The 19,979-nt window shown below is 43.4% G+C and overlaps 1 protein-coding gene across 20 annotated transcripts in view; it reads right to left on the reverse strand.

The window, feature by feature from the left end:
- The window catches only part of KALRN (kalirin RhoGEF kinase), a 671,367-nt gene that overhangs the window by 405,513 nt on the left and 245,875 nt on the right, over positions 1-19,979 (reverse strand). For all 20 annotated transcript variants that reach the window (XM_086675190.1, XM_086675188.1, XM_086675186.1 and 17 more), the window contains exon 6: positions 8,370-8,492. In XM_086675190.1, the coding sequence (XP_086531316.1) occupies positions 8,370-8,492 (123 nt within the window). The remainder of the gene's footprint in view (positions 1-8,369; positions 8,493-19,979) is intronic.

A 19,979-nucleotide genomic window follows, 5' to 3' on the forward strand; every position in this document is an offset into this window, starting at 1 on the left:
TTTCTCTTTGTCTTTGCTTTCAGTATTTTTACTATGGTGTACCTGTTTGTAGATGTCTTTGCAGTTATCTTACTTACAGCTTCGTAAACTTCCTTGGCTGTGTAATATTTTTCAGTGAATTTGGGAAGATTTCGGCCATTATTTCTTCTAATTTTTTTTCTGTTCCTTTCTTTCTCTCCTCTTCTTTTAGTACTCCCATTATGCATATGTTGGTGTGCTTAATGGTAGCCCATATTTTTCTGAGGCTCTGTGTTTTTTCTATCTATTCTTCAGATTGTATAATTTATACTGATCTATTTTAAAGGTCGCTAATTCTTTCTTCTGACAGTTCAAACCTACTGTTGAGCTTCTCTAGTGAATTTTTCATTTCAGTAATTGTATTTTTCAAATCCAGAATTTCCTTTTGGTTCATTTTTATAATTTCCATCTCTTTAGTGATATACTCTGTTTATGGAGACATTATCATCAAAACTTCCTTTACTTCTTTAATCATTGTTTCCTTTAGTTTTTTTTTTTTTATTTTTTTAAACATTTTTATTTATTTTTGAGACAGAGAGAGACAGAGCATGAACAGGGGAGGGTCAGAGAGAGAGGGAGATACAGAACCGGAAGCAGGCTCCAGGCTCTGAGCCATCGGCCCAGAGCCCGACGTGGGGCTCAAACTCACAGACCGCGAGATCATGACCTGAGCTGAAGTCGGACGCTTAACCGACTGAGCCACCCAGGCGCCCCTAGTTTCATTTTTTTAAAATAAAAAGTTATGGGGCGTCTGGGTGGCTCACTAGGTTGAGTATCCGACTTCAGCTCAGGTCATGAATTTATGGCTTGTGGGTTCAAGCCCTGTGTCATGCTCTGTGCTGACAGCTCAGATTCTGTGTCTCCCTCTCTCTCTGTACCTCCCCGATCATGCTCTGTTTGTCTCTCTCTCTCTCTGTCTCAAGAATAAATGAACATTAAAAAATAAAATAAATTTAAAAAACATAGTTATAATGGACAGTTTGAAATTTTTATCAAATCTGACATCTGCTCACTCTCATAGGCAGTTTCTGTTGCCTGCTATTTCCAATGTATGCTTTTTATCTATTTTTTCCTTTTTTCCTGGCCATATTTTTCTGTTCCTTTGTGTGTCTTAATTTTTTTTTTGGAAACTGGACATTTTAGATAATATATTATAGCAACTCAGGGTTCCAGTCCCCCACTCCTGGGGCTTGTTATTGTTATTTGCTTGCTTACTTGTTTTGTGACTGGCTGGACTATTTTAGTGAAGACTATTTCCACCTCAGCTCCCATAGTGAGTGACCTCTGATGTTGTTCCCTAGGGGGTGCAGCCTTGTGTATTCCCATGGACATCCTGGGATGACAGTGGTCTTAGTAGTACTCTCTTAAATTTTCTCTTGCTCTGACCACATGTTGCTATGAAATTCCACTAATTTCCAGGTGATTATTCTCTTATTTTCAACAACGTCCTGGGGGCATAAAAATGCTCCACAGACATATCCAACCAAATTTAGTCTACTTTGAAGGGACAGTCTGTGAGGTCAGTGTTTGAGATCTGTTCTGGCTCCAGGAAGTCTCATTCCCCAGTTCTCTCCAGCACACTAGCCTGCTTACTGTTTATCCCATATCTCCAATGACTCTACCAATCTCCCAATTGCTTTCCACCAGAATCTCCCTAAGGGTATTTTTGAGACTGCTGTTGGCTTAAACTTCTCCACTCTGTTGCAAATGAGGTCAGTTCCTTTGGGAAAAGACTTAAAGCTCTTAGTTTTAGTTTGTTTCTACTCCCAGGCAAAATCTCTGAGCCATGGCTCTGTAGCTGGGGTTAGGGATAAAAGTGTAGTTCCTGACTGACACCCTACTTTAGTAGCTGAACACTCAGTGAATGGGATGAGTAGCCTCAGGCCTCCGTTTGCCTTTCCCAGCCTGGAATCTCTGTCTTACAAGCTGGGGCAAGGGAGACTGGAGCCCGAGAATTCTCAGCAGTGTTGCACCTATGGCAGAACCTCTGTTCCCTGAGTAGGAGCTAGGCAGAAGAAGGAGTCCTCCTTGCTTGGCCACATTCACTGGAATTTGGCTTCAGCAACAGGTAACTTTAAATAGGATAAGAAATGTCCTATAATGACAGTCTTCAACTGGGAGCCAGGGGCCCTGTGTTCTTGGTTGTACCAGTTTGGAGGGCAATTTCATCTTATTGAACTGGGAGGGGAAAGGGAGAGAATGGATCTTGGTTCAGATACCATAGGTTCAACGTTCTTATTGAGTTTTAGTAGTTTTCTTGAATATGCATCTCTTCATTTGTTGAATGCACTCAGGACCATTTCCAGAGACTTAAAATGGTTCTTTTAAAATAATTTCACCACTTGGGGCGCCTGGGTGTCTCAGTTGGTTAGGCAGCCGACTTCGGCTCAGGTCATGATCTCGCGGTCCGTGAGTTCGAGCCCCACGTTGGGCTCTGTGCTGACAGCTCAGAGCCTGGAGCCTGTTTCAGATTCTGTGTCTCCTTCTTTCTGACCCTCCCCCATTCATGCTCTGTCTCTCTCTGCCTCAAAAATAAATAAACGTTTAAACAAATTTTAAAATAAAATAAAATAAAATAAAATAAAATAAAATAAAATAAAATAAAATAAAATAAAATAAAATAAAATAAATTTTCACCAGTTTCCCTGAAGACTGGATCTGTGGAGTTTCTCATGCTGTTATGCTGGAAGTGCACTATCTTTCAGAATTTGCAGTGCTTTATTTTAGAGGGTGACTATTTCATACATATAGATTCCACAGAACAACAGTTCTCTAGCTTTAATGTGCATATAAATCACGCAGGGAATCTTGTTAAAAATGCAGGTTCCTGGGGCCCCATCCTCCAGAGATTATTATTTTCTTTGACTAGGGTGCAAGCCAAAAGAAACTGAGTTTTTAGCAAGCTTACTATGTGAATCTTTGAAAAAAAAATTGTACTATAAAGACTAATGCAGGGGCGCCTGGGTGGCTCAGTCGGTTGAGCGTCCAACTTCAGCTCAGGTCATGATCTCACAGTCTGTGAGTTCAAGCCCCGTGTCAGGCTCTGTGCTGACAGCTCAGAGCCTGGACCCTGCTTCGGATTCTGTGTCTCCCTCTCTCTCTGCCCCTCCCCTGCTCATGCTCTGTCTCTGTCTCAAAAATAAATAAAAATATTTAAAAAAAAAGATTAATGCATAACAGATAAGATTTATCTCTTCCTCCTCCTCCTCTTCATCTTTTTCTTCTTCTTTAAGCAGGTTCTTTATCTACCAAGGGGCTTTGCAGCTATGGTAGGATCAAACACTGGCTACTTAAACATCACAACAGAGTGTGTGTGTGTGTGTGTGTGTGTGTGTGTGTGTGTGTGTGTATGTGTGTATTTACACTGAAATCTAGAAATACTGTCATTGTAGGAAGTGCTCCCTATTTGGGGTTGGGGACTTGCTGCAGCATCATGGCTTGGGGATGCCAAGCATCAAAGATGACAGATAATCCCAGAACAAAGCTTTTCAAATTGGGGGCAGGAGACCCACTTCAGAGTCTTTATTTCTTTTGCACCAGGTTTGACTTTTCCTTGGTGCTACCATTTGTAATTTCTCCTCAAAACAACGAGAAAGAACACTAAGGCTTGGCTACAATTGGTCTGATTTACACACAGTCAAATGGGAATATGTGCCTCTGGTGAACAAATTAATAGCATTAAAGCAGCTATCAAACATGCTCTAGCAAAAAGGATTCCTACCACCCAGCTGCACATGGTTATCATTAATGTGAATCCTCACAGTCATAATAATAGAAAATGAACATCATTCCATTTTTTAAAACTCTAGACAGAAACCATTAGCAATTTACTTTTTCCCAAAGAACCTGCTAATTAAAATTGTAAATAAGGCTGCATTATGTTTGGATTTACTCCTGTCAGTGTTTTTCATGAAGAAATAGAACATGGATGACTATGGAATTGTTCTATTCCATATTACAGCTCAACCCTACTTCCATCTGTCCACACTCCCATCAGAGGAAAAGCCCACACTCAGAGGAAAGGGAATTTGTGAGAAAGGCTCCCACAGCAGCAGGCAAAATTAAGCAAGAAGAGTGCCCCCGAGAGCTTAAGAAACCTGGCTTTCTGAGGCACTGTAAGAAACCAGAGAATATCTTCTTACTAGGTTATGTAGGTGGGATATTTTTATTATTATTATTATCATTGTTATTTTGAAATTCAAAAAAACTAGGATTCCCCAGTGGGAACTGTAAAAGAACATGTTGTGGCAAAAATTCAAAGATCGACCAATTTTAATCTTTTTTCTTTCAGAGTTGCTCATGTACCTTATGCAGTAGGGTATCACTCCCACACTCTTGGTGTGTTAATAATTCATGGCCTTTATTGGTACCAATTCATTGACAGAACTTGGGAAATTTCTGGCTTTTCTTCCATGATTTAATGATATGTAGTTACTTCTCAGTAGTAGTCATCTCAGCTGGAGTTGGGTCTTTAGCCAGTATATAAAATTAGACACAAACAAAACTTAAAAAACAGATAAAGTTGATTACTTTTGTTTATAAACCAACATACTTGGGGCTTCTGTAATTGTAAGTTCTTCGATCCATTGTAGAACTAATTCACAGAACATTAATTACCATCAGTAAAAAAAAAAAAAAAAAATGAGCTTTAAGTCGGGGTTGATTGTCAATTTAAAAATGTACATGAGGGGCGCCTGGGTGGCTCAGTCAGTTAAACATCCGACTTTGGTTCAGGTCATGATCTCATGGTTTGTGGGCGAGCCCCACATCGGGCTCTGTGCTGACAGCTCAGAGTCTGGAGCCTCCTTCAGATTCTGTGTCTCCTTCTCTCTCTGCCCCTCCCCAACTTGCGCTCTGTCTCTCTATGTCTCTCAAAAAATAAATAAATGTAAAAAAATTTTGTTTAAATGTACATGACTCCCCCATTTAAATAGAGATCCTTTTATTACACTCTATCATAGCATAACTACTCTTCCAATCTAAGACTTACTAGTTTATAATTATATATTTATTGGTGAGATTATTTATTAAACATTTGTCTCTACACTGGAACCTCCACGGAACAGACCATCTCTCTTTCGTTCACTATTATCTGCACAATATCCAGCACAGTATCTGATTCTTAATTATTTGTGGAATGAATGAATGAATGAATGAGGAAGTCATGATGTTAAGATCTTAAACTGGGAAGGTTGACTGAAAAGTTTTAGGATACTCTTGAATCCCCTAAAATTATCTTTTAAAAATGTGTTCATATACACATTACTCTGGGGAAAGGACCCACAACCCTTATTAGATTTCAAGGGGGTCTGTGACTTTCCCGAAAGGTATGGAATCACTGACCTATTTCAGCAGTAAAAGAGGATTCGATACCAAAGAACTTACCTATAACCTGAATCAAAGTATGCTATATGTACCTTTACATGGACAGATTTGTGGGCATATGTATAGGTGGGTGTATAATTTCCAAGAACAGTAACAGAAATGCCTCAGTAAATTTACAGAACAATCCACATTCACACCTCCCCTGAGTAGCTGATCATTCTATGGTCACTGGGCTCCAGGAGTGGCTGCGTGCATTCATCTGTTTCTTGGCAGCAACATCCATCACTCAGGCCAGAGAAAAGGACTCTATAATTCTCTCCTTTCACCTGTTTGGGATGCTGACATCCCTCTTTGTGGGAGTTGTTTTTAATAACAAACCTGTAAACCTACTGGTTAACAAAGGCACAAAGCCACATTTATAAAGCACTGGTGCCCGGGCAGTTTGATCAAACAACCCTGGGATTTCCCTTCCCTTGCCCTACAGCCAGAGAGGAAAGCCAACCTAATCAGTCCAAGGAGGCCTCTGAGTGTGGCATGCCTTCACAGCCAGCCGTTGGAGACTATGAGATGGGCTGAGCATGCTAATTGGCTGTTGTATATTAAATCTCTTCTCTCTCTCCCAGCTCCACAAGAGGCTTCCCTTCAGTAAATTTCCTCCCTTGTTTTTGTCCTGAAAATGGAGACTTCCAAAGTAAATTTGTCATGAGAAAGGTTTCTGTTGTGCCATTAACTCTCAGTGATCCATATTAACAGAGAAGAGCAGTGGTGCAGATAATTCAAAGCCAAAGCTCTATTTAGCTTTGTAGTTCATTGTTTTGAGGGGCTTGGTAGCAGAGTTACCTACCTAATTATGTTTGTCTTTGCTTCTTATTAAAATGAGTTTGTCTGCCTCAGGGCCAAGCAGTTGGGTGACATGAAGATTCTGGCACAGAATTTGTAAAATTCACCAGGGGACGTCCACAAGGCACCCAGATAATCAAACTTGACTAGATTTGAGTTCACATTCTTAATCACCTGTGATCAATTGCTTTGCTCCTCTGTGACTAAAGTGAGCCAGGGATGAGACATAATTATAGGAGACTAGTTAGAAGGAAATGAGTCTTTACATTTAGATGAAGACACAAGTCTATTATAGGCAAAACTGATAACAAAATCAGTGTTGATGTTTTCCTTGCCTGGTCCTACAACCTCCTATTCTGTAGCCACAGTTCTCTTGCTATGCTAATTTCATGACGATCATCTCTGACTTATACCTTGCTATGGTTCCCTGTGTTAGTCATTAGGGCTATTCACAAATACCCCGCTCTCTTCTCCCGAACACATGGTAGGACATACATCTCCACTCAGCAGGTTAGATGTGGCCGTATGCCTGATGTCAGCTAATGAGATGTGATTAAAAGTGGCATGTGACACTTCTAGGCAGAAGGCTTCAGAGCCAGCAAGTGCGGGGCAACCAGCAGCATGTGAGACGGCGGCTGCTCTGCCAGCCTGAGTCCCCAGTGACCTTGATGAGCAGAACTCCTACCGGCCAGTGATGGGCATATGGTAGGACCAAGAAATAAATCCCTATTGTTTTAAACCACTGAGATATTAGAGTTCTTGTTAACTCAGCATATCTCTATCACTGCATATATCAAGCTACATCATGATTGGGTTATTTCCCCAACTAGACACTGAACAACTTAAGGCCAAAATGGTTTCTTCTTCAGGACATGAAATTTAGTACGTAGCGTATTTAAAACAACCTGGTAGAAAATGAAACTCCCTTTCTTCCTGGCCTCTGTGATCCTCCATGTTTTATGTTTTCCTAACACTTGCCCCCCCCCTCCCAGCACCACTGGCTGAAATAAGAAGGTGTCTTTGGTGTTCAGATATATGGTGGGGTTGGTGTTTGTGTGTGTGTGTGGCGGGGGGTGGGGGGGTGTGGCAGTGGAGCTATTCTTTTTGACCAGGAGCACAAGTAGGAAGAGCTGGCAGAAGAACAGAGGGAGGTAAGTCAGAGAAAAATTAGGCTACAGGCATTTTGAATAAAGTAGGTTCAAAGGGCAGACAAGATTTTGAAATAAAGTCTTGGGGCAACCACACAGAAAAAACAGTATCCCAAAGTGTTAGGTTTACAAAGGATCATAGGTTTTATCTGGACTAGACCTCTACATCATCATCATCATCATCATCATCATCATCATAACACCAATATTAACTGATAACTTACTATGAACCAGGCGCAACTCTAACCGCTTTACAATTAACTAATTGTACCCTCACAACAACCTTATAAGGTAGTTATTACTGTCATTTTACAAATGAAGAAACTGAAGCCCAGAGAAATAAATTCCATATGGCCACACAGCTAGCAAATATCTCTCTGTGAATTCAGCATCTGCTTGAACACTCTTCAACCTGGGGAGTTTGCTAGCTCCCAGGGCCTCCCACCCGCCTGAGCTACATCCTGCCTCCCCTTCCAACTGCACTCCCCCACAGTTCTGCCTTCTAGACCAACACAAAGCAATTCTACCCTCCTTTCTCCAAGGTAAACCTTCATATATCTGAAGGCAGCAATTATGTATCCCTTAAGGCTGCCCTTCTCCAGTCTAAACAGCCCCAATTCACTCAACTGTTTCCAATGAGCCTGCGGTCCCACACCATCCCAGTTCAGTCACTCACATATGCTAAGGACCCAAAAATGTTGGTTAAATCAGCAGAGGGAACTGGTGACTTTCCCTTATAGTCCTGTGCCGAGCAAATGCCTTCTACAATCCCAGCACCTTTCTTTCACCAAGTAAAACAGAGTCCAGAGGCAGAAATGGAGCCATAATCTGCGATAGGAACAGCAGGCTGGCCATGTGTCCTGCACACGTCCCCACGGAATGCTACAGAATCCGCATGTTTAGAGTTCCTCCTTTTCACTCAGGTCTCAAGTCTATTTCCACCCCTCCCTCCTTCTTCTCCTCCCCCCCCCCCCCAGGTCCTCCCACCCCCACTGCCCAGCCCTCAGAGGCAGTACAGAAAGCAGGCCCTCTACTCACCATGGAGTTCATGGCAAAGTGATTGTGCTGTGTCTGGAGGTCTAGAGCATGCTGGTAGCTCACGCCGATCTCCGTATGGCTCTGGAGGAATAACTCCTTGTTGTGGCTTATCCAGTCGAACATCTAGAGGTGACAAGAAGGTACAGAGTAGTCAGAAGGGTCATGGGTCCAACAGTGCAAAACTTTGAGCTACTGGAGAAAAAAAAAAAAGAGTCCTCCTGCCGGAGCCCAGTGAGAACCAGTCATCATTCTCAGAGTGGGGGTGGCCCACAGCCTGGTCTCCCAGGAAAGCCCTCACTTTTAGCATAAGGATGCATCAGCCTCTGTGCTACTCTATAGAGCCTAGGGGAAGAAGAGAAAACGAATGAGAGAATCAGGGAGATGGGGGGAAAAAGCTATTGTTATTACCCCTATCTACTACTCCTTTGGAAAAACATTTACAAAGCCTCAAAAGGACACCATGCTCGTTTTAGGGACAGGAGCTGAGGGCACAACATGGAGGCTTAATCCACTCCCTACTGCACTAGCAGAAGAGAAGCAACAGGGCACCCTAACATGCCACTGATCCATACCATGTCACCCAACCACACACATTGTTGAAGTGACTCTGGACTAAACCACCTTTTCTCATGACTCCACAGCCCCCCAATTCCAAGGTTTCTGCTATAACCTATCAGGAACCAGAAGAGGAGGGATTTGGGGGGCAGGGTGAGCACTGCCTGGCGCAGTGGGCACTGAGCCATTTTCCTCCCCTTAGCTCTCTACCCTGGTTTTTGTTTCGGCTTCCACCTCTCTCCCAGGCAGCCCACACACATTAAGGGGAGCTGACCAGAACCCCAGTTCCAAGGGAGGGATCACTCTAAAGGTTATCCATCCTCAGGACACCACATCTAAGCCAGTCAGTGTAGGACATTTCCCAGCCAAAGGGATTGTCTCAGAAAAGGAATGTTATCCAATTCAGTAGAATAAGACACTGGTCTGGGAAAATAGAACCTAGTTCTTCAGATATAATTTCCGGTCCTCTGATACTGTCATTGTGACCCTGAGCCTCAAATTGTTACAGCCATTCTGCTGGCAGCCTAAGGGTGAAGCTGATGAGCAGAGAAAGGGTATAGCCAAAACACTGACAGGAGGCAGGCAGATCCCTGATTGAGCTTTGCCTGATCTCTGGCTTGTTTCTGGACTTCCCTAGTACCCAAGCCAAGAAATCCTCTTTATCATCCAAGTGCAGTCAAGTGATGTAACAGGAAAGGTGTGAAGCCTTTGAAAAGACGACTCCTATACTTGGAACTGAAGCCCCATAGTTTGGGACGGGCTCCGCTGCAGAGCAGAGCGTGGAGGAGCCGAGCACAGGTGCAGGCGGAGAAGCTGCAAAGATGGCTCCAGCCTTCCTAGAGGCAGAACCTCAGACTCATTTATTATTCCCCTTTGAACAGCGAAGTGAATTTGCTTTTTCAGTTGTATTCAACCTTTTACATTTACAAGACACTTGCTATGTGCCAGGTATGGTCCAAGGCAATGGAAAACAAGAGTGACTAAAATATGGTTCTTAGGTTTAAGTGGTTTAAAGGCCAGTATGGAAAACAGACAGGGACTCAGATATAATGCTAGTACAACTTGGCACAGGACTTGATTAAAATCATGACTTGAAAAAAATCTATCAAGATAAAGTCCCATATGTTCTTCCATGCTAGCTCCCACCCTTAATGGAGTGGGGACAAGGAAGAGCAGAGAAGGCTTCCCATAGGAGGTGCCACCTGGAATTAGCCAGGGTTGGGTGAGGGAGATGGGAGCTCCAGGCAATGGGAAGACCTAAGAGGCAGAACTTGGGGCAGCCAGTATGTGCAGCTTCTGGAAGCACCCCAGCTGTGCTTCCAGAGCCTGACGTGAGGAGAAGATGTGGCTGGAGAGGCAGATGAGGCAGCTGACTATGGAGAGCCCTGGACACAGGCTTTAAGAAACCTGGACTACATTCTGTGGGCAACAAGCAGCAGTGGAAGGTTTTAAGCTGAGCAGCGAAGTGTGATATGAGCTTTGATCGCACTGAGGGATGTGGACTGGAGGGGTGAGGCAGGGCAGAGAGAAGGGTTAGGAAGCTGTCACAGTAATCCTGGTGACGAGGGGTGGGTGGGGATTAGAATCTGGAAGCCTGGGTTAGGGGCATGGTAGCGGAGTCTGCCATGGGCAGGAGTGGGCAGGCTTGAGAGCTCCTGGGAACAGGACCGAGGACTCATAGTTATTCTGGGAGGGAGGGTGAGAAAGAGGTAGGGAATAGCCAGGTGTCTGGCACAGCACCCTGGGTCCTCATAGGAAAGGTGCTACCATGAGTGCCACATAAAGAGGAGGATAAGAAGCTGGGGTGGGGATCAGGAGATAGCAGGTTCTGTCTTAGATGTGCCAAGTTTGAGAGGCTGATGAGAATTTCAAGCAGAGGTACACTGTGGGCAGTTAGACTTCTGTGTCGGGAGGTCAGGAGAGAGACATCAAGGCTGTGGTAACTCACAGTTAAGTATAAACACATCACCTTCCAAATGCAATCATGCATGGTTTGGAAGTGATTCTCCCTTTTGAATTACCCAGATCACTCTCAGCTATCTCTCTGGGATAATAAAGGAAGAAGGAAAGTATCACTCCTCACTTTCGAGTATCAGAGGATGTTTCAGGCTGGGGGCTCCTGCAGAGTCTGGGTCAACATCTGCTGTGTGCAGTATCCTGGGTCTGACAGCAGTAGTCATCTCCAGGGCGCTGGCACAGGTCAGGGCTCTCCCTCCTCCCGCAATTATTCTTAAGGACAAAGGGAAAAAGAAGACAAGTGCCCCAGGAGTGTAGAGGAATCTTATTCTGTAATTTTAGATCTTTAAAATTCCGCCTCTCAACCCCATTTTAAAATAATTTCTCATCTCTGTTCCTTATTGACAAAAGAATCAATAAAGTTAATGAAAATCTGAAATGCCTTAAGTCCTTAGAACTTGTGATGAAAAGCACTCACTCCATATGCTTTCTTGGATATCACAGTGGCCGAGAAGTGACCTTCCCTGTATTTTCTGTTAAATGACTATTTAGATACGCAAATAAGCAGTGAAGTTACATGCTAGCACCAGAATGATTAGATTGCCTGGTGCCAAGTCCCTGCTGGACTACAGAGCAGGGCTTGCTGGATAGGGGCCAGTCAGGCTGGAAAGCAAGAAGAGAAGGGAATGAAAAGACAGGCAAGAGTAGGGTGTGCAGAAGAAACTATGCACTTCTCTGAATGGGCTTCTCACACAATGTCCACACCCAGGCCATTCCTCAATTCTGCCTCCACCATGGAGCACACCAGCAGCTCTCTGGTGGCTGGGGGTTCTGGCAAGATCACTGGTGCCGGAGGCAGAGCTCCAAAGAGGTGATACATACCTCAGGGAGAAAGAAAAAAAGACCTACTCTGGGGACCAGATGGTCCCACATGACATCAGAAACCAGAATCTCTCCAAGGTGGCTATTTCCTAAGAGACAGTCTCAAGTCTTCTCTGGGCCCGCATCTACTGCCTTATAGTATATAACTTGCACCCTTGCAAACCTGGCTATCTGCAAAGGTCACCATCATTTCTTCTGCATTCAATACAACTGGTTGTGGAGAGAATGTGGTCATATGTGCACATGTGCATGTGTGTGTGCACTCATGTGCATGTGTGCACTGAGTAGGATGAGGACGGGGCTGGCTCCAAGCCTGGTTCTGTCACTAAGTACCCATGAGACTGGGCAAGTCTCATTTCTGGGTTTCTCCTCATTTGCAAGGGATAAGTGGCTCCCTGAAAGGAGGTAAGCTCCTGGTTTTACGTTCAGCCCAGTTCGGAAATTTATGGAATGCATTTTTTTTTCATTCAGAAGAAAATAGTTTTAATGAGTCTCCTGGATCAGAAGGTATATTCATTGCTGCAATTTACATTTCTAACATTTGAAGAAAAGAATGACAGTGAGAAAACTGGTGTTATTTGGTAGCCAGAGAAAGGCTTAGTCTCAGCCCCGACATTTGTCTGGTGTGTTAGAGTCCAAAATGTCTGTCAGTGCAAAAAGCGTGTCTCAGCTCTTGGCACCAATGCAATAAAGAATTAAGGATCAGTGCCCAAAGTAAAAGCAGAAAACAGTCTTATTAGAGCAACAGTATACCATCTAGGGAGAGCAGGCAGGTTCCGAGAGGTGGAACTGGCCCCTAGGTTGTTTGGGATTGGATATTCAGTGGGTCCTTCTGGGCTAGAAGGAGTGGTGATGCACAGCGGGGTGGTCTCTAATGGATGCTGCTTCCCATCATTTGGGGTACTCCTTTCACAGGTTGGGAGGGGGAGTTTTTGAGCCCACAGGGTTAGTACCAGACTCTTCATGGCAGCCCTTTTCCATGGGGGCGGGGCTGTACCCACAATACAAATGCATTGTAATGAGTCTAGGGTTACCCTGGGGCAGAGGTGGAAGAGAAGAGCAAGCTCTGCTCCTGTGGCTCTTGATCAGTCAGGCCCAAGCTCTTGGAAGACCCAAGGTCAGGATGTTGTGCCCCCAGGTTTCTCATGTGCAATCTATTTATCACTGTTCTTGCCATGAGCTCAGGTCTAACTGCCCATTTTATCACTTGGGATAAAATCTTTGGGACTCTGAAATCTTTGAGGTCAAGGGATGAAGATTCCTCAGGGCATGCCTTTGACTTCTCATATCTAGCTTCTACCTAACACGTCCATTCAAACACTTCATCTCACTGCGTCCATTAGGGCTGTTTTATAGACTGGGAAACAGGCTCAGAGAGCAAAGGCCGGGGTCTAGAATTCATTCACTACACCCAGTGCACATTCACTGAGTGCCTGTTGAGCCAGGCTCTCGGGACATTGCCCTGCCTCCTGCACATAGCTGTAGGACCTCTTGTGCCTGGTCTCCCCAGGGGAGTTACTACACAAAAAGCAGCCACCAGGGCCCTGTGAGGTTCTAGATAAGGTAAGATGCTATCCCTCACATGAAGCCATTCACTCTCCAATACCCAGCCTGCTTCTCTCCCCTCAGGTCTGCGCCACTAGGGCCTGGGGATGGCTGATTCAAACAGCTCCACTTACTCTCAGTAAATACTTGCCAAGTGAATGAATGCATGCGTGAGGTGGCTCTGGGGTTGCTAATTCCCAGACAAGCTGGCCCTTTCTAAGCTCCATTCCAGCCAGGTCATTTTATGATTTGATCTATTGGAATTGGGCTCTCTGGAAGACACTTGAACTAGACTGACCCAAAAAAGCTAAAGGAAAACAAACAAACAAACAAAACTAAAGACAATATCTCCACAGTAGTTTCAAACATTTGGATCTTTTTTTTTTTTTTTTTGAGAAGCTACAAATGGTAGGTTTAACAAAATTTAATGACAACAAAATTCTTCTAAGAGGAAAGTTCATGTCTAAATAATGAAATTTTATCTCTTTGTTTGAAAACTAACATAGTTTCGTCTCATTAAGAAGATAGATGTTACATGTAAGCTACTTGGATTTTTGGTTTTTTTTTTCTTTTTTATGTTTTGCTTTTAACTAAACTATGTAATTTTTTTTTTCATGCTGGCTACAATTTTGCCGAAAGATAAAAATCTAGTTCTTAGTATATAATAAATGACAAAAAGAATCTATTTAAATGCAAATTAGGGAAATAAACAGAAACCTTTTTCTCCTTTTCTTATGAAGATAGGGATAGCAAAAAGGTTACTATTGTTCTGTTCTGTTTTTAATGAAGCATAAACTATTTCATGGAGCAAAGAAATTAAATAAGGATCTTGGGCTTATTTTCCTTCATTTGCCAAATTTAGCAATGGTATCTGATTTAGAGTTTTAACTTTCAAACCACCTTACCACCTACTGTTAATATTTTATATTGTCTGTAATTATAGATTATATTGTTTTTCAAGTTGCTTATATTCAGCTTTGATAAGTTGATTAAGAGGATAGAAGGCAAGCAATGGATTTTCTTTGCCTAAATACATACATTGCGGTATCACCTGTGTCTCCTGGACCCTGCTTGTACACAGGAGTGACCCAGCCAAAAAGTTTATGCCCTAAACAGTGCTAACAACTCCTTGCCGGTGAACCTGGCTACATCTTGGACACACGTGGTCCGTTCCACAACAAAGTTTTATGTGTATTACAGTGCAAAGAACAGAGCCTCCAAATCTTGGGTTTGAATATAGATTCTGCTATATAAACTTTGGTAAGCTAGGTTATTGGTCTGAGCATCTGTTTCTTTATCTGCAAAATGGGATAACAATTTATACTATTTTAACCTTTGGGTAATAGTGAGATTTAAATAAGGTAATGGTTTTATTTTTTAAGTGCTGCATACCTGATAGATTTTTAAACCTATTTAGCAAACATACTCTAGTGTACATATTACCCTAACATTTTCATTTAGAGCACAAAACAGATGAAAAGTATGGATTTAAAATTGCAGTAGGTTCACCTTACTGCAAAATCACCGTGGGCTAATAGGAATCATACCGCACCTCATATACAAACATGTCCCCTGCCCACCCCTCCCCAAGAAGTACCCCACAGTGACCACAGGGTGCTGCACAGACACAGCCCAGAGACACCTGTGCATCTTCCCATTGCCTCCACTTTCACATACACAGAGGGGCACTGTGGGTGCCCTTGCCCACACAGGATTCAGAGACCTGTACACCCCTCTAAGGGTTAAGCTTGAGGACACTGGTGCCCTCCTGGCCTAATGGTGTGGCCGGACCAGGACCTTGCTCTCTCCTGCCTTGCTTCCAGACCTTCCCTTCCTTATCCTCTCTGCCTTCCCCAACTTTTTCACATTAGTCTCAGTCCCTTAGGCTCTTCACAGCTTTTCACTCAGGACAGACTCCTATTAAAATGCATCATTCCCACAGCCCCCCTGAAATCAGTTTATTTTGGATATAGAAACAGCTCAGTGAGAAAGTAAGGCCCTTTGTGATCATGACCCACAGGTGAGATCCAAACTGTGGTGGCAGAGGAGCACTCGATAAGAGAGGTGGAAAGGAACAAGGAATGAAAAGTGCATGGGAACCAAAGACTAATCTCCCCACCTTACAATTCTGTGTTCATGTGAACACTAACTCATGCTGGGGCATATATTCTCAAGCAAACAGGGCAACACATAGACTCTGTAACCCTTAAGACCCTTCAACTCTGGTCTGTAATTATCTACTCTCCTAGGATTGCAAGCTCTCCTGATAAAGGAAAAAAAGGAACAAAAGGAGAAAAAATAAAGGACCCCAAATGTGGACCTAGTTTCTAGGTTCCCAGAATTCCTCACTGGAGAGACTTTGACATGTCACCTCATGCATATCCACAAGGCTTGCAGGCCATGGGCACTCAGGGCTCTGAAAGGCCATCTTTATACTGGGAAAGGGCAGGCAGTTAGGACTTGTGCCTGATGCACTCTAGGTGTCAATAAATATCCACTGAGGGAGAGGAGGTGCTCTGGGCTCTGCCTGTTTCCCTTTAGGCTTTCGGTGTGTCGATGGTACACTTCCATATGTTGTATAGAAGACAAGCCATTTTTCATCTTCCACCATAATCCCAGCTGCTCTAGGGAGGATGGCTCAGCATGGTTACCTGAGAGACCCTCTCAATGACTCAACCAGGACACCAAACAGTTTCACTGACCAGGCTCTGTCTCTGACCTATAGATATCCTATCAATCCCCTAGCACATTTCTTACACTTTCCCTATTCAAATTCCCTAATTCCCAAATCTCAGATCTAACATTCTAACTGTTGCTCACCTCTAGAATGGTCCCAGTTTCTCTACAAAAAAGGCCACTATCCCACTGTGAGCAGTGGGCTAACAAAATCTTTCCCCTTCTGCATGATAATCTGACCTTCATTTAATATCCCAATTCTGTTTCCCTGGAAACAGGTGAAGACAGTATGTGACAACATGTTACATGTTGCCTATGGTAAGAATACCCACCATGACTGGTAAACTATCTGGATTGGAAGGACAATCAATGAACTGTAAATACCCGATGGGGACACCATAACCTGGGCTTCCCTGAGTTTGACAACTCATGTTAATGGCACGCCCATTACAGGGACTCTGGAAGCTGTGCCAATGATGTTATAAGAGCTACTGGCTCCCATGGGGCATGGAGTTTTTAAGCCAAGACATCTTCTGTAGCTGCCCACTGTGAATCTTGTCTTCTTGCACCTGAGCTGGACTGCTGCAAAGACTGTCCTGTTGGTAAGCCATGGTTGCGATATTATATCATCTTGAGTAGATCAGTGCGAAATGTGACCCATGATGGTCTTGCAGTCAGTGTTCGGTAGAGTCCAAGGAGACTCCCTGGTAGGTGTTGTCTCCAAATTTCAGAGCCAAACTATAAGAACAACAGTACCGTGCCTCTTCTCATCTTGCCTTCTTTCTCCATCTTGCGCTCCCATTCTCAATTTCTCTCGGTGACAGAGTAATGATAGTGGTAACAATAACAGCATCTAACATTTGTTGAATGCTCCCTATGTGCTAGGCACTGTTCTAACCACTTACATGTTAACTCATTTAATCCTCTTCATCTCATAATTATCTCCCCAATATTAGCTCCCAATATTATCATTTCAATTTGACAGACTAGGAAGCTAAAGCACAGAGAGGTTAGCTGAGATTCAAACCCAGGTGCTGATGCTCTTAACACTGTTGTTGACGCTTCCAATGTGCTCAGAGCTTCATTCCGGCTACCCTTCCTGTTATCATCAAACTTCTAGAAGTACATTCTGCCCCTGTTGCCTCCATTTTCCCTCCACCCACTTCCTCCCTAACTCCTTGTAACAGGGGCTACCTGTCCTACTTCTGTAAGTCTGCATCCACAGTGAAAACCAACCATCTCCTCCTTTCTGAGCCCTTGGTTCTGCCACTCCTCCTTCCCTTTGGTCTCACCTCACAATCCAGCGCGGGCCTTTCTGAAACTCCCTCTCTCTGGCCACGTGCCCAGATTCCTCTCCTGCTTTCACAGGCCTCCACCCCAGGCAAAATTCTCCCTGAGGCACCAGCAAGTCTACACGCACACTCTTCCCTGACACCTCGCGTCTCCACACAACCAACAATAGAAACACTCTCATTGTGAAAACTGACCAATTGTCCAGTCCTACACTGATCTATCCAAACTTGCCTCCCACTTCTCTCACTGCCCCTTCATGACCTCCTTTCATGTCCTTCACACCCTTACTGAGACGGTCTCAAGACTTAGCCCTCTGACTTGTATTCACCAGGCTCTGCCCACCTAAACATCCATCTAAGCTCACATCTTCAACAACACGAGTGGTGTTTCCTATTTCATGTGCCAAGCTATGCTTGAGGTTCCACACCAAGAACTTCAATAGATGACCTCATGCGGTCCTTATAATAATGGTACGAAGAAAGTATTGTTCAATCCATCTTAAATATGCTGAAAACTCAGTGTGAAGAGTTGAAGCAAATTGTCAAAGATCCCGCAGCTTGTAACTGATGAGTATCAATTTAGAATCTCATGTCCATCTAAACCTAAATCCCACACAATTTCCTGGTTCTGGCGTGCCCTCTAACCATAACTTCCCAGATAACTGACAAGAATAAATACATGCCAGGCTCTGCACAATGAACATTGTGCATAAACACTGTCTCAATCCTCAACCCTGGGAGCTACGGGATCATCACCACCTTTTTTGTAGCTGAAGAAACAGATTCAAAGAGATTTAATGACTTGGCTGAAGTCACATAATGAAAACTCAAATGGCATATTGAAGACTCATTAGGTCTGCATGACTCCAAAGTCCATGCTTTTAAATCACTACCAAACTGTCTCCCAAATAAACACTTAAATTTTAGACTATTCCTAGTGACTCAACTCAATATGAATATCCCAAGACAGCATCTTCAATTACTGTGTCTTTTCTATGAAAACTATTACCTTCTTCTGACTTCCCACATCTTCACCCCATCTCCCAGATCCCATTTGTTCTTCCTTCCCTCAAATAACTCTGATATATGCCCTTTATTTTTCATTACTGCTACTAGTTGCCACACAGCCCCTCCTGCCTGTATTACTACAGTCACTTCCATACTGGTCTCCCTGGACTCCATTTTCTCCCTTATACCAAGCCATCTGCCCCTACCAGGTTCATTGCTCTAATATACTGCTTTCGACATGTCAAAACACGCATGTGTATGCACACATGAGCACACACACGTGCGCGCACACACACACACACACACATTCACATAATTACTGCTGCTGTCATCTACAATACAAACAAAATCCAGTCTCCTTGTTCTGGCATTCAAGACACTCCCCCCCTCCTCAACTGGTCCAAATCTGCCTTTCCCTATTATTTCATACTACTGTCCTATACCAAGCATCCTTTCAAGCCATATGCTATTCACTGCCACGGAAATACATCATACCATGCTCACTGCCACCCCCATATTTGTGCTACATCTTTCCCCCTATGAAATGCTCCACACCCAAATACCCAAATTATTCCCATCCTTTGAAATGCAATTAAAGTGTCATCTCCTCATCATGCCTTCTTTGACCAAGTGAACCCATACTGATTTTTCTTTTCTCCAAACTCTCTGCTCTGGAATCTACTGCAGGAGTTCACAAACCTAGCCTTAATTCAGAACTATCTGAAGTGTTTTTGTAAAAAATATAGCTTCCTAAACTTTGCTCTTAAGATTCTGATTTAGTAGGAGCTCTCTAGATGATTCTGGTGCACTTGCATTTTTTATTTAAATGGTGCATGTGGAGACTCATCATCTGTCCACTATAGGGTAGCTGGTATCACACTTAACCCTACCATCTATAAACTATTTAAAAGCACAAGCCAACAACCAACATAGACCAATGACCCGTGAAGGAAGAGAAGCACATAATGTAAGCCCTCTGTGAAGCAGAGAACTACAAGCTGAGTAGCGAGCAGCAGTTTTGATGGGTATAAAAAAAACAGAGTTCAGAGCTGGTAAGGTGGTTGGAATTTTGGTGATAGAATATTAGGGAAGAGGGAACTAAGAGAAGGAGCCCTAAAAATCTTCATTAAAATATCCTTCAGGTCTTTGGCCAAATCCTAAGCTGTGCACCTGCAAGGCAAGACTCCAGAAAGTCTAGCAGAGAATAGCTGCGGGAGGTAGAACATATTGAGAGCTGAACAGAAATTTTAGGTTATGCAGTACTGGGGAAATGTTGAGAGGTCTAAATCAAACCGTGTGAAGAGACTTTGGTAAACATTCTGGGCGCTGAGTTGGGTCCCCAGAAAGAACCAGGATATAGGAGTAGGAACTACAACCTAAAAATAAGGGCTCTACCCTCGGATTAATGAAAAGATGGAAGTAGATCTGTCATAGCAAAGCCTAAACCAAGGCTCAATAGGATCAAGATCTGCTAGTAATTTAACTGCATCCCAGAACGAAATTTAAAGGTTAGAAGGAGATAACCTAATCCAGAGTCTCTACAATGTGTCATCTGCAATATCCAGTATAAAATTACAAGCCATGTGAGGACACAGTGAAAAGTGATTGACAAGCAGAGAACAAAAGGCAATGAAAACAGACTCAGAGATGACCAGGCTATGAATTGGCAGGTAACATTTTCAAGATTATCATGATT

This window comes from Puma concolor, chromosome C2 (assembly GCF_028749965.1).
Source record: "Puma concolor isolate L17-30 chromosome C2, mPumCon1.1.hap2, whole genome shotgun sequence".
Lineage (NCBI taxonomy): Eukaryota > Metazoa > Chordata > Mammalia > Carnivora > Felidae > Puma > Puma concolor.